General features: G+C 38.3%; 2 protein-coding genes across 3 annotated transcripts; one reads left to right on the top strand and one right to left on the bottom strand.

The window, feature by feature from the left end:
- Positions 1-1,829: 1,829 nt before the first annotated feature.
- LOC100366793 (protein YIPF6-like) lies at positions 1,830-8,504 on the bottom strand. 2 transcript variants are annotated; one of them, XM_002731627.4, is made up of 7 exons: positions 8,458-8,504; positions 7,740-7,859; positions 4,233-4,311; positions 4,038-4,080; positions 3,789-3,914; positions 2,935-3,095; positions 1,830-2,496 (listed from the first exon to the last, which is right to left on the bottom strand). In XM_002731627.4, the coding sequence occupies exons 1-7, from the start codon at positions 8,476-8,478 to the stop codon at positions 2,378-2,380; spliced, it is 669 nt and encodes a 222-aa protein (XP_002731673.1). In that variant the 5' UTR covers positions 8,479-8,504; the 3' UTR covers positions 1,830-2,377. The 2 variants fall into 2 exon arrangements, with proteins under 2 accessions (XP_002731673.1, XP_077861481.1); XM_078005355.2 differs by lacking the exon at positions 8,458-8,504 and adding an exon at positions 8,017-8,142.
- Positions 8,505-8,567: 63 nt separating this feature from the next.
- Positions 8,568-20,394, top strand: LOC100367501 (coiled-coil domain-containing protein 134-like). Its single transcript, XM_006812551.3, has 6 exons — positions 8,568-8,816; positions 10,167-10,288; positions 10,823-10,907; positions 12,059-12,237; positions 18,592-18,660; positions 20,083-20,394. Exons 1-6 carry the CDS (start codon positions 8,699-8,701, stop codon positions 20,179-20,181), a joined length of 672 nt encoding a protein of 223 aa, XP_006812614.3. The 5' UTR covers positions 8,568-8,698; the 3' UTR covers positions 20,182-20,394.
- The last annotated feature ends 42 nt before the right edge of the window (positions 20,395-20,436 follow it).

Genomic DNA, 20,436 nt, shown 5'->3' with positions numbered 1-20,436 from the left:
TGCTTGGTACATGGATTGAAAGTATTGGACAATGGAGCGGTAGGCAAGACTAATAAGCGAGGCTTTAATTACATAGTGGTACTGAAATTACTACTACATTGTACTACTTCCATCAGCAGCATATTACAAGAATGATAGTTGTGAAAGCTTAACTGGCAGGTCTCGTGCCACCAATTTCATATGTGTGTAGGTAAAATAGGTCACTTCCACATAGCGATAAATCTGAAGTATTTATCAAGCCATATATTAGAATAATATTAATGGGCTTTTACTTCCTCAAATTATCGCGGTAATTCAGTATATACACAAACGTTAGTGTGTGACAATAAAACCATGTGGAATAATAAGTTTATACATGCCTTTTATTCAAGGAAAAATCTATATATTTTGTCACTAAAATAACAAAATAAGTTATTGTAATTGGTAATGTCCGCAAGCTAGTCTGAAGCCCAACTTTGCCAGGTACAACACTATTTTCCTAGGTTTCTTGCACAGGCACCAAGCTAGCTCGCGGTAGTCGAATTGCACATAGTAAAAATCAAAATCCTTGGAACATGATTCATCTTAAAAAAAAAAAAAAAGTGTTGCCAATATATACCCATGCACAATCCAGTTATTCTTGTATATTGTATATTGTAACTGAAAGAACCCCAACTTCCATTTTTATCTGGACGCAAACAAGAAAACAAGATGTGATACTAAATGTATACTACATGGATAAATTACACACACCTGTGGGAGCTAATAAATTACCTAATAAATTAATAAATGGTTTACATGTGTCATTGACTTCAATATTGTGCATGTGGTATTAAACCCCCTTCCCAATTTACACAGGTTGTTTTAATGCTGTAATAAAACTACAAAATACGTACATTTGTAATAATGTACGTGAAAAAAAAAAAAAAACTTCTCGCAATCAGAAAGAATAGATGTATGTGTCGCATCCAGTCTATGCAGAAATTGTGGCAAACATCCAAGGAAAACGAGTATTTGGACATGCAGAAAAACATTGTGAAAGTGTAAAAATAGTGGACAATTGACAGATTATAGGAATTTAGGTATAGATACAATGTACATCAAATGAAACACTGAAGTTGCACGTCCCGTGCCTGATATAGGAAATATAATAATCTGAAAAGTCATTCTTCCTGGCAAATTGGGATATGGTGAAAACAAAGCGTGTATTCAAGCAAGTGTCCACCAACATAATCAAATTTCATTTTTTGCTAGTATTTTAATTTTAATATACCGATATTAAATAATACTTTGACCACCACACCTAGTCAGAACAAAACTGCCTATATAAAAATTAGAACACGTTACCCTTTTAAATGAATGCTTATTTTTACATAATTTTGATTGAAAAAAGCTTGATTTGCATCAATACTGGAAGACGAGATATCTCATTCCATATTTGTAGATTGTACACACATAGCACTGGTAGGTTCTCTGAACATGTAGAGAGTTCACTTATCCTAGTTTGCATTAACTCTTCCAATAGCAAAAATAGTGTAGTCTCCTTGTCTCCCTGCATTAGTGGCATGAGTCTGAGAACCATTGGGTACAAAAAATATGGGAGGACATAACATTTTGGTCAATTGAATACAGTCCAATTCTGTGAGGAAATCAACAATTTTGTACAGAAAACAAATTAATACAATGATAGTGTTTACTACTATAAAATTTATGTAAAATGGCCAAATCCTTAAAGTTAAATTTTGAGATGAATATTTACTGGTGCTTACATATTGTGAAAAAATAATCCAAATTGTGGAAAACAAACACCACAATCAAATTAGTCACAGAATAGAAAACACCAATAAATCTTATATTATCATCTCTGAGTACAAAGTTTAATAATAGTCATTATTATACATCTGTCACCGTAACGCCATAAGTTACAGTGTGCCGAAAATTTTGCAGTATTTTAGGTGGTATTTCTATCCTACCATATTATGTAATGTGAATTCCAAATATCGGATGATTGCACGCGCAAGCGTCCTCTAATAATAAAAACAAACATGGCTGCGACCAGAGTTTGACCAGACTCCACACATATTAGTTCGCTGATTCTGTTATAAACATTTTGGATTTCGGCATTCCCATGGTGTATCCTTGGAAGGAAAAGATGTATAATAGTAAGGTTATTATGAGAATACCTCAAAGTATGCACTCAAAAAGTACGCCGTGCATCGACCTCCGCTACACGTCGGCCAATTCTCCAGCTGTACCGTCTTTCTGCATACTTTGAGGTATTGTCGTAATAACCTCATATTATTGTATGCAGCATGACTGCTTTAGCAATATGCTGCGTACTGTAGGTACAAAAAGTATCCCATAAAATATATGTACATAACCCGATACATATGAGTAATTAGGAATGAGTATGCGATAAAATCATCCAACCAATTATGAAGTAAAACAAACAAATGGGATAAACAGCTAGTGCTTTTCTGTTGATAGGTTGACTGTCTGCAAGGAAGGCCATAGATGCTGCAATGAAACAAAATAAAAAAAGAATCAGAATGAGTGATATCAGTAATAATGTCCTGCTCTCACTGACATGTCACAATACCTTTACCTTACTATGAGGTTATTTCGAGAATACCACAAACTATGCTATATGTCAATAGATTCAATCACTGTACTGCCTTAATGTATACTTTGTGGTATTACCTTATTAATGTACATGTGCGAACATTTGCGTTGTAAAATGTAGGGAAAAAAAAAATTCTGTTCATAGTCCTTCAGAAGATTGAGACAAAAATAGCCAAATTGTTGAATAAAAATTGAAATTGTGTCTGTTGGCTACATAATTAGGGTTCATTTCCTGAAATATTGAAGAATATAAGAAAAATGTGTAGACAAATTTGGGCAAGAAAGTCTGGTGGTGAAAAGTATAATATCCACTACAGTGACAAGCATACTTACCAAATGTGGACCACACAAATCCAACAAATACTATTGCAAATCTGATAACAAAGAGTGCTGTTGTTTGTTCCGGTGCTAGCAATACCAGTCTACATACAATTAGAGCTACATTCAGAGGTAATACGCAATAACCCAAAACACATACACTCTGGAAAAATGATCTGTAAGTGAAACAAAACACAATATAAAGAATATTAAATCTTTCCAAAAATGACTAGATAATTTCAGTCAAATTTAAATTCTTGGGCTATACTGAGCGCACTAGTTAGCATAATGTATGTACAATGCATTATGGGATAGGTGATGATAGTTAGAGGTCTGCTTCCCAGACCCTCAATATTATAAAGGGACCTCAATTTTACTGAAAGAGAGGGTTTTGTTTGTAATAAATACACACAATAAATTGTAATTTCTTCTTTACATCTGAACTCGCAACATGAAACCCTGCAAGAATGCCAAGAATCATTTGATAAAGATATCCATGATTCTCAAATCTCCACTACAAGTGTAAACTATCATCTAGAGGAAAGTGCTTCTTTTGCATACCCCAACCCTAACCTACCCTTTCAGAATTAATTGTATATGCCCCTCCAAAGAACACATAGTTAAGTAGCTAGGGGGCATATACAATTGAACTTAGGGGCTTCAGGTGAGGATGAAGATTACAGTTAACATTAGGGGTGGGGTGCAAAAGGAACCCATGTAGACACTTCAATGGATAACTAAACAATCAAGAGACTCCTTACAAGGAGTCAACAAGTAATGTCAGGTGATAACCAATCCTTCTGCCTTAACAAGATACCTTGCTACAACTTATCATATCAAACTATCAAGGTAAGGTCAATAATACTTACATCGTTCCTCCTAAAAGTTGTGAGTTAAGTGTAACTATAATAGCACCTCCGGTAACAATTACAAACACTTCTGCAAATTGTGGACCCCCATCACTGTTGTCATCTGCACTTGAACCCTGTAACATCCTAAGACGGAGACAATACGGTTAATCAACACAATTTATCATGTCTCATACTGCAATACATAAAATACTCAAAGTGATGGTAATGTTCATTTCTTGTACCTTCAAACAAATGAGTTATACTTACATTCCTAATAAAATACACAAAATAAGAGGTCCCCAAAGATCCCCTGAAAGTGAAAAAATAAGCATGAATTAGAAGTACCTCCACTGAATATATTCCAACAACTGTACACCCTACAAACTCAACATGTTTCAACTACATTCTGAATGGTTTAGACCTAACTCAGTGTATAAATACTAATCAATGATAAATACTTACATTCTCTAAGTAACGTTTTGCTCTGTTTTGGCCACAAGACGTGAAAAAATTTAATACCAACTGCTTTTAAATCTCTTTTCTAAAATAAAATAGAAAAAACATATAATATCATTAACATATTGCAAATTCAGCCATACTTAGTGACACTGAATGGAACATACAATGAGGGATACTAAAGCGTTGAAAAAGAATTTGAATCAGTAACGCAGTTTGGCAGCCATCTTGAATTTTCATGAAAAATGACAAACATTTTGTGCATTTGTTTTTTCTGAGTACTTTAACAGATCAACTTGATATTTGACATGAAACATGTATGGCCAAAGTATTTTACAAGTAAAGAAAATAATTTTAATCAGTCACATGGTTTGGCCATCATCTTAGTTTCATTTGTTTACCATAAATATTTGATATTTTGAATGTAGAATGTATGGCTCTGTGGATCAGTACCGGTAACGTGATTTGTTTCTTATGAGTGCATCAACTTGGTAGGTTGCAGGTATTGTGTCTGGAAATCGGCTTTTATGAGAAAAATAAAATAAATCTTTTCGGTCACATGGTTTTGATGCCATTTTTGATTTTTGGTGGAATGACCAAAATGTATAGTGTTTACATAAATGTAAATAAAAACTTCGCAACAACTGCATGCAACAATTAATGGCTTATGGATGGCACTACACAACAGATACCAACCTGTCACTTGACCATGAATGCAAACCATTCACAAAGATATTATCAGGTCAGACATTAATTCTCTGACCTGTGTTGTTTTTTATTATATACATCTTAATTGTATGCATCTTATAAGATTTCATAATATTTTAATTACTGTCGCAATAAGAAAACTTATTTCAACAAATAAAGGAATGAATATGCTTATTTTATTGATGGGGGACCAGGGTTCTCCACGAGGGGTTTTAACAGGGCGCCGCGCCCTGTTATCTGAAATTGGCGCCCTGTTTAAATTGTCAGCGCCCTGTTATATTTCCTGTGCACCCTGCATGGTCCCAGACAAAGAATTGTTTACAAAACAGGCCATCACTCATTGTCTTCCGAAGATGATTCATCGTGCTCAGGGTAACTGGTTCATTGTTTTAAGGTATGAAAACTGTGAAAATTCCGGCTTGTTAGTACATCTATGTTACAACAGAACTAAAAGTTGCAAGTTTTTTTCAACACGATTAAAAATGAACATGTGGCCTAGAAAAGTGTATTACCGTACCCATATTTTTACTGCCAGGGTGAAGTCAAATATATAAAATCTTTATCGGTAAAACCATTCGTTAAAACATAAGATCTATGGTTAAAACCAAGTTCACGCCGTGGCTGGTAGCAGCAACATCGTCACCGCCGAGCGGAACAAAGGCAGCCATGCTCTTGCACGATCGGTAAATGACCAGCGCAGCCGAAGTACCATCACAGACATTGCTGATCACCAAGAAGTCCACACAAATGCTTGCTTAAACATGTAAATGTTTATATTTTGACGAATGTCACTATTTAAAGTTGAATTTTCTTTAAATCACTATTTAAAAACCCCGGTAAAACGGCCATCCTTTCAACTCGCATCATAAGTGGAGGAAATAAATTTACTTATGCTTTTCTTGAAACAAATATTCTGATTGGTTGTTTTCCTCAAAGGCATCGTTACATAATATCAGGATGCACGCAGTAAAATGAACTGTTTCCGGGTCACTGCTGTTTTTAACGAAAGACATCAACAAACTTTCGATACGAATGAAAATTCTTCTTTTAAGTATGTATTTTTTTATACATAATTCTATTATTTTTGATAGTAACTGTTAACTGCAGATCGAAAATCTTCTATTGTGTAGACTTTATTTCATTTGATCATCTTTTTTTTTTGGTGTCGATGACGCACATTCATGCAAGTTTTTCAATGAACCAATTACGAACGTTTGTGCGACATCATAAATTTAGTTTGCTTCGTCCAAATAAATATAAATTACAATTTTTGCTAAAAATTAAATAAAGCATGTATGTATCTATTTGGTAAAATAAATTAAACTTTTACGTCTTTTTTTGACGTGATCATTACTGGTAAACAACTGATGTCGCCGCGTGATGAATCGTGCAGCTAAAATCAGCTGATTGTACGTGCTGACATTTACTTAATAATAGCTCTTCAAAATTCTCATTAATTTTGTAATAATAAATATATATATATATATTATGCATATGTAATAATATGTAGATTAATAGATTTTTTGGTTTCCATTTTTTCAACGTTTATGCCAATGATGCAAGTTACGAATGTGCCACGCCCACTTTACATTGGCGAACCCTGGGGACTCCTAGACACAATTCCATGAAAATAACATTTGTACATCCATTGATAAAACAATTCCTTGACAGTGCCATAGAATTTAAGCAAACGCTTTTAGACAAAACCTAAACCACTGTTTTTGAATACTTTTTTTTTACATTTTTACTTTTGATCCAATTTCGGATGTTATTTAATGCCCAATTATTCAAATAATAAGCGCCTGATTTAAAAGGACTGCAATAATATAAAATCAAAAAAGTGATAAAACATGTACAAATATATTTTGTATGATCCAACCTCCAACCACCAATAACATGGCCTACATGTAAAGTACATCATTCTCACTCAGAATTTATTATTATATCGGAGAATCAGTCAAAATAGTAATAGTTCCTAGATGGAGCCTACTGGTCAAAATAATACCTTTCAAACCAAATTGTGGTTTTCAGCAAAAAAATAAATCCAATGACAATAAATTATTTTACACAGTATGTGAATAGACCATAGATGTTTGTGTATCATACTGAAACACAACATGTACGTACATGTATAGATGCTACCTCAAGTCATGTTAATAGTATATACTAATCAACCATCAATATGAGATTTTCTGTGTACCGGTACTATGAGATCTTGCTTAGTACATGAAAGGCATAGAACAAATGTCTGCTGTAAAAAATGAATGATTTGAATTTCAACAATGATTATTTTTTAACTCAATGTCAAAACTAATGATCTTTCAGAGAAGAATATGGTCTAGAGATTCTTTTACTTCATCAAATTGACATCAAATGTGCATTGCACAAGTGACATTATTAATAAGTGTAGAAATACCACAAAATACTTTTTCCTTTGTTGAATCCCACACAATGATTTGACGTCACTATGATCTTTGTTTGACCTGTTCTTACATTTGGTTTCATGCAAATTGGGATTTCTCAGTGAGCGGAAAATGGCTTATTTGTTGCTATGAATGATATAATCTTTTCATGGATGAAAAAATAACAACATTTAAAATATATTTATTTAAATAGAGACACCTGTTTGATTAAAACTTAAGACTTAAATAATAATCACCATCTTATGACAAGTAGTCCGAAGAGAAGCAACAGAATTTCATATTTCAGTTGCAATTCAGTTAAGAGACAGATTAAATTTTTTTTTTTCAGTCAACGACAATTCTGATAACAAAATTTAAATCATTATCATCCATGAATACTTACAACTGTTATAACGACTGGTTCATCTAATGTTGATAGTTCATCACTTTCATCGTCCGGTGCACCAGGTACTGTAATATCCCCCTCAATCGGGTGTTCCAAGGCAAGATCCGTCATGTTATTCTGGAGATGAAAATAATTATAATTCCTCATATACACGAATGACAAATGTCATGATAGACACAATTAAACATTTCAAAGTGACGTAGCAAGTTGTTATAAAATTAATTCTAGATCGCATTAAACAAAGCACAATCAAATAGTGATAACATATACTGACCGGGTAATGAAAATAACAAAATTACACCGTTCGTCGACAAAAACATTCAATTTCAAACTGGCTTTTTCCGTTTACACAACAATTAAAAATCACTGGAAAAACTATTCCATTCAAAATGGCTACATGCTAACTCTGCGTTGGCGTCAGCTTGCGACAGCCGGTTTTTTACAGCAGTGGTGAAAACGCAGACAAAATGTGGAACTCGTGATTCAATGGATCTAGAGCACAGCTGTGTGTGACGTGGAACCAGGAATATACACATGGCGATCAGTGAAGGCGATCAGCCGTATAATGCCATATGTAATGCAATATTTGTACCAGAACAGCCACCGATCCAAAGGAAGCAATTACTCTAACCAGGAATCCTTAAATTACATCCAACTCAAAACAAAAGCAACGGTGATCTGTGTTGACATTTTATAAATACAAATATCGACTCACCTCCGTGGTGGTATCCGCCATGTTGGAAAATCCCTATTTGTACGCATTTGCGCGTGCGCAATAATGAATGCTGGGAAGGGGAATCCCTCCCAAACTTCCGGTAGGAGGCAACGTGACGAAAAAGTCCGACGTGTACAAGTGTGCAGGTGATCACTCGCGGAGAGGAGAAGTCCACAGTTAATCTTTTTTTCTTTTCCTTTTTTTACTTTATATCTGAAGATTGATTTGTAACTCAGGTGAAATGCGTTTCTATGCACACGTATTGGTGTGTTTGATAACGTCGAGTACAGTATTATGTGGAGAAAATCGGGAAGAAGTACCGCCTTCCAATGACTCTGGGGACAAAGATCTCCTTGTGTGTATCCTTTGCAAACAAACCATATATGGCAGTTACACAGTCTCTCTATCGGAACTGTGGTAAAACCATTGATTGCTTTGCAGAATAGAATAGATGGCATTTATTTCTAGATACAGAAAGTATAGTCATACTTTTAATTAATTAATTAATTCTAAACTGATTCTATGTTATTTAATACCGGTATATATTATAGTAATGGCTGCCAGCTGAAAAATATCTGTAATCAAGGATTTATAATCTCTGCTGTAATACATAAAGAAAGGTATAAGTCACTGCTTTAAATTATATCTATAGATCTCTATAAGATATCCACATACATCTGAAGCTTCTTGACAATAGCCGAATATCACCAAGCATGCAGTTCTGTGGATCTTGGTTGTGATTCAGTTTTCAGCATTTTAGGGTGTCATCGAATCGCACACGAGAATCTTTGTACAATGATGGAAGATAGGGTATAATACAGAAAAATATATGATGTGAAACAACAGTTGCACACCAGAGTTGTGTTGTTTCCTGTATAGCCATTAGGCCCCTCAACCGCTTTCACATTTATAGCATGTTTTACTCATGTTACCACTGCATCCAAGCAAACTTCGAATTTCCTAGGTTACTAGTGTTTAGTCCACCTGAAATAAAATTTGAACCACAATGCATGACAGGATTTATTGTAGTGAAGACAATTTGACTTATTTGATACCGGTAAATAGCACAATCCTGGGGGTGCAGTACATTTCATTATAAGTTCAGTATAATTTGTGAACACAAGAACTTGCAAAATTGAAAGGGCTTGCTGACGTGCGTTTCACTCATGAGAGCGAAAGAGGTAATTTCATTACCGGCTTATGTATAGACAAAAGATTCTTTAGTCACTACAGTGCAACTTACCTTCAATTTTCACATCAATGAGATGCACCATAAGAGTATCTTCATGTTCAAGTATAATCCAACAACATTGAAAACTACTTGAGTGATGTAGACAGTGGAATAGTGAAAACTTCTTGAACCATGTTAAATGCATAGTATTTATTAATAAGTTGTATATTCACTGGTTGAATTATTTACTCTTTAAAACTGGTACAAATGGAAGCTACCTGTACATATGTAAATGTTGCCATATGTCGTACATATCAGAATTATCACATCAGGTTTTGATAAAGATGAGATTATGCAACACTGAGTGAAAAAATAAAGAAAAATCATGTTTATGATAATCTTACAAAGAACCATAATATGAGCCAAAACCACAACAGCTAATTGTCTACATGTATCTTGAAACGAAATATTTATGAGACAAGGCAGCAATTTTTGGCAAGAAATCATAATTACATATACATCCTTAATTCGTACCAAGATAGACGTTTATTTCAGTCAAGAAGACAAGAACACTTAGAAGCCATTAATAACATTCTTTCATTACAAGATTATGAGAAACAATACAAACTCATAACCATGGTTTTTGAAAAACTGTTTGAGGTAAGAACAATTAATAAACTAATCCAAAACAACTAATAATAAAACTTACACTGATAAAATTATAATTTTTTGAATTTATTTTCACTTAAAAGATGAATCAGTGAAACTAAAAATTACCTTTTTCGCTATATTTTACATTCAAATCATCAAAAATTAGTGAAAATAAAATTCATACAAAACAACCAAAATGTCTTTTCAGCAAAAAGGAAATCAAGTGTATAGTCCTACAGTACAGCCAAAGTGTTAATTATCTCCCAAGGTGGCAGGCATCTGAGGTGGACTTTTCATAAAACTTACACACATCATCATTGTTTTTAACTTATTCTTTGCAGTATTTACCTGTTGGGGCGTAGTTAAATAGATTACTCTGCACTATTTGGATCTGTCATGGTTTTGAAAGCAAGCTAAGATATTTTCAAGCTGGGTTCAGACTGCACCGTATATTTTCAAGTTTTGTGCAAAAATCCATGAATGAACCAAGCGTTGTACTTGTAGACATATCACTCACTTTTCACCCTCTATGTGTGCATATAGGTCTTAAATGGTGCTAGGTTTATATTACAACAAGCTAATTATATACCAGGAGAGAAATTTCCAACTGAAGAACAAACTAGAGAAGGTAAACTCAATATAGAATATATATACGGTACATTTCTAAACAACATGATATTTTGGTTCGTACATATGCCAATCATACTTGCAAACTTGTTCTATACTTGGTACAATGACCTCGATTTAATTTCTGTGTGTGCATAATTGTTTACAAAAAATGGCGTCAACAACAAACTCCAGCAATTTATGCAGTGTAATTTATTTGGTTATAAACACATAGTTACAATTTAATGACACTCAGGGGAATTATTGACATTAGCTGCACCTCAGTCAATAATGTCCTCTTCAGGTCATTAAAATGAATATTGATCTCCACTTTGGTAACTGTTTGTTTAATATTACACATAATGGCCAATAAAAATGATTGGTCATCGCATGTCATTTGAGATTGTGACGTCATCGACTGGTCACCTCCAAAATTGCCAAAACATAGCTTGTTTAGTGACCATAGACAGAGTAATTTTGTGATAATTGCATTGTACACTGATAATTTCATACATTCACCAAAGCATGTTCTCATTGTATAGTCACATTTGAGGAATTTGACATTTTTAATTCTCCCATCTTTACATTGCCCAATGCATGAGATTTGCTTGCCAATTTATTGTTTAGACTGCTCATAGATTTTGCTGGAAATTAATTAAATGTGTTGAAAATGTGTCTACAGTTTACAATCTTAAATATATTGGGGGTTCCAAAAAATATTATTTGTTTAAACACAGGCAATAAACAGAAAACAAAGCATGTTCAAAGAATGGCATTCCTGTATGCAGTAAAAGTTGCACTAAGTCTTAAGCTTATTTGAACACTTGATACTAACGTTAATTGAACTTGTGCCGTAATTTTGATATGCCCAAGGCTTGAAATATATCAAAATTACTACTTCCGTTAGATATTTGGTTCTCTCATTGGGTATCCTATATATTGATACATGATCTATGTTTGTGCCATCAGCAATTTATTTTCCACTAAAATCTGTTTATAATCTGTAAAATGTGACATCCAATTTATCAAAATGTATGTAAACTTAATACGACTTTCAATCAGTCGTCACCATATGCTTTAAAACAGTATGATGTACTGAAAAATTATGGGTTATTCATTCAAGTACAACCTCTTTAGTTAATTCATTCTTGCCTAATAATTTTCTTCCTATAGCACTTTCAAGTGTACTTGAAAACACAGCATTCTTTGGTGAATTGTTGCTACGACTACCTGACATATCACATGACATTTATGACAAGAAGAGTGAGTGGAAAGACGCCATGGGATGGGCAGTTGGATTCTGTGAACAGAGTAATGTATTTGAAGGAATACACTATAAAATGTTGAATTTGGTGAGTTTCATGTAACTTTAGTCACTATTTTACATCACTATTTTTTTTCAAGCAATACAATATAATACACTGATTGCTCAAGAATGCTTAAATTCACTACGTTCAATTACCTACCATAGTCTTCGGTCAGTCGAAATGACTATTTTGAACTGTAGGCATTAATCAGCGATTCTGCCGGTGACGAAGAGATAGAATCTAGGTCAGGGGAAGCCCCATGTCCCTAAGATTCTCTTTCCCTTACGTCACGAACCACGTGACCGAGGCCATATGGCAGCGTCATAGACGGCTGTACAATCACACTTCTTTCATCTCCGCCACGTCGGAAATGATTCTAAGCGGCTCTGCCTGGCTCTTTTGCTATTTCCTGTCCGGGTTTCTAGCTTGGGTTGTTGCTGCTGGGCGGCATTCGTCATTCTTACTGGTAGGATAAGTTTCTCTTGTCTTCTTTACCCTCGTATCGTTTTCCCCCTTGTGTGTAATATTTTTTTCCACAACAAAGAAATTAAAACCCGGTGCCACTACATAACCACTTGTTGGTTTCGTGGCGGCACCTTTTACTACTGTAATTCGCTTCCCTCATGCATGTTGTCTTCATTTTATGCTTGATCTATGTATTTAGAAATGAATAGATGTAATGACAGCACCAGGGCTCGCTGCCGTTTTTTTTTGGTCTCCTTGTGTTTTGAGTCGACTGTGTAGTGGTTATATTCAGAATTCAACAGCATAGAACCCGCATCCGGAATACTTTTGTCGTAGCTGCATGCGGGGTTCGGGGTTTTTGCCGTGAAGGCGTGTGTTTTTCACTGGAGTTCTGAGGCCCGAGATTTTGGTTAAAGTGAGTGCGTGTTTGGCATGAGTGGAAAGTCCTCACGCTCGGCTACCGGTGCTTCGTGTACCGGGACGTCGAGTAGAAGGCCCGATGGTGGAGGTACCGATATTTTTTCTCGGCCTCCCCCTGCGATCGGAGGGCATCCTCACAGTCAGTTTTATCAGGCGGTGGTTTACCCAATTTTACCGGCTTTACGAGGCTGTTCCCCTGGAGGCTTTTCTCCTATGGGGCCCGTTGCAGGTCCCTTTGTGGACCCTTCCTCACACAACGCCGGGTTTGCCTCCGAGTTGAGGGCTTTGATCGAAGGACTGTCGGGGCAATTGCGTGCCTGGCAAGCCGGGTAGATCAGACGCAGTCGGAGCGAGCTGTCTCCACTGCGGCCCCTCGGTGGGCAAGCAGGAAGAAACACGAAAGCATGTTTGCATTCAAACACATCTCTTCCGGGAACCCCTGTTCCCAACCTTGGCTCTCCCACTAATTTGGGTGAGGCCGAGGCTCAGGCTAATTGCACCGGGCCTCCTCTGGAGCCTCGGGCACTGAATGCCAAAGGGGTGCTGGCAGCCAAGCCTCCGATCTCGGGGCAGGGCTTTCAGGGCAGGGCACACGTTTACCCCCCTACTTTCAGCCAGCCAGGGTAACTGTATAACGGTAACGAATTTATCTTTGTGTTTGGTCTCCGCTGTGGGTTTTGACTCCCTTCTTACCGACCCACGGACATCTTCCACCCTCTTTGTTCAGAGAATGGTGGGTGCAGTCACGGAGCTTCGGAGTGCAATGAACCAGAGGGTTCAGATCAAATCCGCTAACCAGTTGGCCCTGCCAAGGGCAAGCGGAGGGCACCCCAAGCACAGAAAACACAATGTCCTAGGTCGTCGTCTGCTAGCCAGAGTCAGCCATGAGGCAAGCGCTCATACCCTTCCATGGGAGGGAAGAGTAGTGGTGCGCCCCCAGGGAGGAAAGAGCCAGGTGGTGGCTCCTCACCCTCCCTGGGCGGACGTCTACCCCGACAGCGGGGAAAGCGTGTTTGATGCTCACCTCTGCAACCGGGGGGGACAGGCATGTGTTCGGCGAGTGGCCAGGTCACAACTTAGCGACTACTTCAGGCCTTGGGGAACTCACCTCAGGGGAGAAGAGAACACCCCCCCTCGCAACTGCCGAACCCATGGCCACATATCCCTGTCGTACACAGATTGCGCCAGTGTAGTCCGGTTTGGAGACAGCGGGTGACCGATCCCTGGACCTTCCCAGGTGGTGACATTCGGTTACGGGATACCGCTGAAATCTCCATATCCCCCGTCAGTGTCTCCCCTGTTGGGCACTGCCAGGGAACTCCCGCAAGGCAGAAGCAATCAGACAGGAAGTAGCAGTTTGCTGGGAAAAGGCGCCAGTACATCAGCCGGAACTAAATCCAGGCTTCTGCCCAAATGTGTTCGTAGTACCAAACCTACAAGTGGCGGGCGTCCAGTTCTGGACCTAGGCAGACTGAATCAGTACGTGCTCCTCGATCGGTTCCACATGGAGACACCATTCAGGGTTCTTCTCTCCATCCATCGTTTCGACTGGCTAGCCCCACACCTCGACCCAACACGCAGTTGGTGTCCCTGGGCATGGAGTTTTGACACAGAGGTAAGCTTGGTTTAGCTATTGCAAGTGTGTTGCTTAGCGCTAAGCAGCCTAGCCAAATGCCTAGTCAGTGTTCCCTCAGTGTTTCTCAGAGAACTAATGCGGATCATCGGAATGATGACCTAGGTTCGAATGGTCGTTCCCCTGGCTGCACTATGCAGCTGCCCGGTATAACGCTTGTTATAACGCCAAGCTCTCCTATGGGAACTAGATAGGCGGGTTTTGATCTGGGACTAAGTGTAGGAAGCCCTGCCCTGGTGGTCGTAACTGGCCAACCTCGGAACGGGGGCACCTTGGACCCGCTCGCCGCAGGTATGACTCTGGTAACTGATGCCTCCTCCCAAGGTTGGGGAGCGCATCTACTGGACGAACAAGTCCAAGGATATGGCCCCGCATTAGTTTCGGGACTACCATATCAACCGGCTCGAACTGAAAGCAGTATACTTAGCACTACCATGCTTTCTACCCATAGTTCTAGACCACAGAATACTGCTCCGCACAGGCAACGCAGCGGTGGTCTCCTTCAAGAAGGAGGGAGGGGACGCGTTCCTCATCGTTGTCAGTACCAGCGGAGCAAATCCTCCTTTGGTGCCTGGAATACAATGCAGAGCTAACCGCACATCACCTTCCAGGGGTGAGGAACAGTCTGGCAGACGCCCTTTCAGGGCGGCTCCGTCTCCAGAACACGGACTGGCCGATACAAGCCTCCAGGCTGTTTCGGCTGTGGGACATTCAGGTTAGACCGGTTTGCCGCACCCCGGAACGCCAAGCTCCCGACATACGTAACACTCCTGCCGACTCCACGAGCTTGGGCCAGGGTCGCTTTGCTAACCCTGTGGACCCACTTAGTTGTGTACGTCTTTCCTCCCTTGGTGCTAGTTCACCGGGCACCGAAGAAAACTTCAACAGGTGCACACCTGCATATTATTAGTGGTCGCACCCAATTGACCAAACAAGGCCTAGTTTCCACTTCTGTCGGAAATGCTAGTCGAAACACCAATAATGCTTCTGGACTTACCTGACCTGCCGTCCCAACCAGACGGCGCACTACCAACGAGCCCAGCGGGTATCACTTACACACATAGAGGCTCTCATTAGACCCGCACATACGAAAGCTTTATCTGAGCGGGCTGCCAACTTCCTGGCCAGGGCGAACAGGGATTCCACCATTGCAGCATACATTTCTAGGCTGCGAGCATACACTGATTGGTGTAGCGGAAGGGAGATTGATCCATACCATCCCTCTATTGGCCAGGTAGCAGGCTCCTTCGTCCACCTGTTTGACGAAGTGGGTTTGCCCCAAGCACAATCGTTGGCTACAGGTCAGCCTTGTCCCCCACCATTGAGAACGTACTGGAACAAGACTAGCCGATTGTCCTACTGTTAGGAGACTATTTACTGCTTTCCAGACGCCAAGACCCCATACAAGGGAACTGCCCAACTCGAACTTGTTGGCTGTGTTGTCCGCTCTAAGCAGACCGCCCTTTGAGCCTCTCTGATCAGTACCACTCAAATTTTTCGATGTGGAAAATAGTCTTCCTACTGACCCTCGCCTCTGGTAGGCGTCGACCAGAGCAGGGCAGGGCATTGTCTTTCTCGGATGATGTACTGCTGTTATGGACAATCAAGTTGTGCGAAAGACACAAATCTGTTTTCTCGCCTAGAACCAAATCCCAGGACACGATCCTCACCCGATCGTCATCCCCCGGCTGTCAAATTTTGTCTGCCGGAGGGTCAGGAGGAATTGCTTCTCTGCCCGGTTTGAGCACGGAGTTGCTACCAAACCGTACTAAGGATTCAGGACGGGGTGCCAGGCACATGTCTTTGTGTTATGGCCCAGGCAGGCAGGATAGGCCAGCCTCCCCAACTTCCATAACCAGGAGGTTTACTGCGACTGTGTTAGAGGTCTATAATACTTTAACTTCCTCAACACAGAGCTTGCAGAGACACCAAGTACGAGCGTGTGAGGTCTGTGCGATTGCCAGCTCCCAGCTTTGCGGCCTATGCCCTCATGCAGAACTGTTTCGGCCTTTACTTCGAAAGCTTACTACCCCCAGAATTGGGTTGGGGTCTAGCTTTCTCGGGCACACCGAACCCTGTCACCGTAGCAACATTTTAGCTTCTTGCTCCAGGGACAGCACAGGCAAGGTAAGACATCACCCGTTTTTGGGCCTTAACCAGGGTGTTGAGTGATTATTGTATTTCATCTCGGACTGGGAAAAGACTTTCATCATTTTTCTGTTTGCTCGGAAAACCTGAATTGGCGTCTGACTCAAAATAGTTATTTTGACTGACCGGAGTCTATGGTGGGTAATTGAACATAGTGAATTAGGCAGAGGGTTCTCCGAACCTGCCTATTCACATAGTTCATACCCACCATAGACTCCGGGTCCCCTAACCACCCCACTCTTTCCGTAGCGTTGGTCTAAGTCCTCGAGGCGGAGAGAAAGGAACCAGAGTGATTGTACAGCCGTCTATGGCGCTGCCATATTGCCTCGGTCACGTGGTTCGTGGCGTAAGGGAAAGAGAATCTTGGGGTCATGGGGCTTCCCCTGACCTAGATTCTATCTCTCCGTCACCGGCAGAATCACTGATTAATACCTACAGTACAAAATAGTCATTTTGACTGACCGGAGTCTATGGTGGGTATGAACTATGTGAATAGGCGGGTTCGGAGAACCCTCTGTCTAAATTCTCACAAAATTATAATAAGTAAAAAAAATTATGATGTTACCATAGTAACCGAACAAATATTGCTTATTAGGTTTTATCGACATACTGATATTACTGTAAAATCTGTATTAGAAACCGCAACTTCTATTGAAATGGCTGGTACAATGCAACAGAGGGGATGCAGCATCTATACATATGATAAATAATGAATTTTTAGTTCTCATTTATTCAAAAAGAATGTGTATGACTTCTATTAGGGATGCGGCTTCTAATACAGATTTCACGGTAGTATAGTTTTCCACTGACACCAAGAATTGATTCAGTGGGCTACACTGTACCTTGAACAATGTAGTATATGTATATGGTAAAAGTTGAATTAGAATTACAAAATACCCTTCCCATGATGAAACTTATTTGTTATTATTGATATGACTTTGGGTTAATATATAAATATATATATCCGATACCCGGCATATATATCAAAACAATGACTTACATTTTGGAAACTAACATATACTTACCGTAATTCATTAATTATGCACTTGTTGATCACAAAACTTAACATTTCATATTTGATTTAATCCCTACTATCTGTTTGTCTCAATGTTTTATTTGATCACTAAGAGCACACAAAAAAATAACATTCTATGTACATGTACCTGAGTGGCTATGATGCCCCATGGGTAATAATGCACTGAGTTACTACAGTGCACCATGTGACCATAATGCCCCTATGTGTAATAATGCACTGTGTAGCTATAAATAACTTACTGTTGCTATAATGACCATTGTAGCTATAATACCCATGTGGCTATAAATAATATCTCATGTGGATATAATGCCATATGTGACTGTAATACCCGTTTGGCTATAATGCCCTATGTGACAGTAAAACCCCAGTGGCTATAATGACCCAGTGAGTAGAATGCCATTATGGCTCAAATGGCTATAATACTATACCGGTATATGACTTTAATTCCCCAGTGGTTATATTGACTAATGGGGCTATAATACCCCATGTGGCTATATAACACAGTGGTTATTATATCCCAGTGAATATACATGTCCCATCTGGCTATATTTAGAGGCTGCTTTTGTTATTCAGAGATATGCATTGATGGTTTGGTGACAATAATTTTATCATTATTTTTTTCAAACTTGGAGTAAATTTACATGACATTTCCATCTTCTTGTGTACTCTAAGATATATCTTAATTTTTTAATTGTAGATGTCACAGGAACTCAATATAATTCCACGTGATCCGGATTATGTTAATCCATATGCTGTAGATCAAAAGGTAAGATATCGTAACATATTCAAACTAAGCCTTTTTAATATGCAGAAACTCTCCATTCAAAGATTTCAAATTTATTATTCATATACTCTTGACAACTTTAGATTAGTCATGTACTGGTAATTCATTTACCACCTTATTTGTCAAGTATACCAGGCCCTAGTGGGTGAGGTTTATGTAGGTGGGCCATCTATTGGCTAAAAACTCCACTAAAATTTCGAAAGACCACAGAATTGTGCTGTTTTTGATTCTCTGAAATGTTGTCCATCTCAGATTTTTTCTTCTTGGACAGTATTGCTGGATGGTACGCAGAGTTGATCGGGACAGTGGACAAATCTAAATATCTTGCAAATGATCATCAAGACCATAAATGCATACATACCCCCCCCCCCCCAAAAAAAAAAAAAAAACTTACTTTGCTCAGGTTACAACAGCATTGCTTATTATAAAGTCAGGGTTCAATAAAAAAAATATTATTATTTTTTTTGGTTTGCTATGAATTATATATTTCAACTTTTATCATGAGCAATTTTTGTACAAAGCTAAGATTTCTTGAGTAGGAATTGATCTGTCATGATTTGATCCGATAGGTCTGAAATGCCCAACCATTCAGAATACTGTGTGGAACTACCAATGTATCTTGAAATTTTCGAATATTGGCAATCGCAAAGATTGCATTGTGGAAGTAAATTTCATTATTCTCAACCTCAGTGTATGATCTGTTGGCATTCATTTTGCAGTATAATATTTTTAAAGAGGTGATTAGCACTTTCTAACAGTGAAACAAGTATTGAAATAGCTTTCATGAGGACAGATGAAATGTATTTTGTCTATGACTAAAATGTTGCTTTCTAAAGGAAATTCACCTAAAGATAGCCCAGATGAGGTTTAAGAACTAACACTATAAGATTGCCCACTATAAACGCCTATGAGATTGCCCAGGGCACTCTGTAATGGACAAAACTGTATAAGTATACTCTGGTACATATTATATATTGTAAAAGGATTAATCATTCACAGGGTTTTAATTTTGCTTATTTCGCTGACTGGAAAATGCACTAAATTAAAACCCAGTGAATATGTAAAATTGAGCATAGAACACATTATCTAAATGATAAAACCATGAATTTAAAACCTACAGAATATGCCTGAAATTTAAACCCAGTGAAAATTCGTCATTTTACAGTGAGCAGTAATCATTCTATTCCAAAATAACATGGCTGCCATGTGGGAATTGCAATGGTTAAAATGCAAGTTTGTTGTTTCTATGGAAAATATTTCTTAGTATTCCCACAAATCTTTTTGTTTGCCTTTTGTTGTGCGACAGAATGTCATTTGTATGGTTTTATTTTGAACATTTTCTCAGCAGTATCTCTATTGTCATCAATAGACTCAGTGAGATCATTTTTTTTTTTACTTTAATAGATGCTATTCCAGGGAAGTGAACCTTTGGAGAAGAAGAAGAAAAAGGAAAAGAAACCAAGGAAGAGAGGACCACGTTTGTCTTCTAAACAAGAACTTTAATAAAACTTGCCTAGTGATGTTACATTCCATAAATAACATTTGTACTACAAACTTCATGTAACAAAGGAAAAGTCTGAACTGATTTTATCGTCAGGACTTGATTTCACATGTAAAGGCAGTTTCATGAAAGTTCTCTAGGCTAGCATAGTGGTCTTATTTTCATAGTAAAAATGTCAAGAAGGTTAATAAATTTTACGGTCCAAATACTTTAAACATTTTTCATAAAATTTAAGTGGAATTTCATCATCCCTTAAA

Source organism: Saccoglossus kowalevskii, chromosome 4 (assembly GCF_978046115.1).
Source record: "Saccoglossus kowalevskii chromosome 4, keSacKowa6.1, whole genome shotgun sequence".
Classification (NCBI taxonomy): domain Eukaryota; kingdom Metazoa; phylum Hemichordata; class Enteropneusta; family Harrimaniidae; genus Saccoglossus; species Saccoglossus kowalevskii.
This window is presented reverse-complemented; position numbering and strand designations above follow the sequence as displayed.

Excerpts from the sequence above, each read along its gene's own strand:
- LOC100366793 (XM_002731627.4), bottom strand. The coding sequence starts at position 8,478 with ATGGCGGATACCACCACGGAG. Across the intron at positions 3,915-4,037 it reads TTGTGTATTTTATTAGGAAT|GATGTTACAGGGTTCAAGTG; the intron begins GTAAGTATAACT and ends TCTCCGTCTTAG. Across the intron at positions 3,096-3,788 it reads CAACTTTTAGGAGGAACGAT|ATCATTTTTCCAGAGTGTAT; the intron begins GTAAGTATTATT and ends TTTCACTTACAG.
- LOC100367501 (XM_006812551.3), top strand. The coding sequence starts at position 8,699 with ATGCGTTTCTATGCACACGTATTGGTGTGTTTGATAACGTCGAGTACA. Across the intron at positions 10,289-10,822 it reads TTTTTGAAAAACTGTTTGAG|GTCTTAAATGGTGCTAGGTT; the intron begins GTAAGAACAATT and ends GTGTGCATATAG. Across the intron at positions 10,908-12,058 it reads TGAAGAACAAACTAGAGAAG|CACTTTCAAGTGTACTTGAA; the intron begins GTAAACTCAATA and ends TTCTTCCTATAG.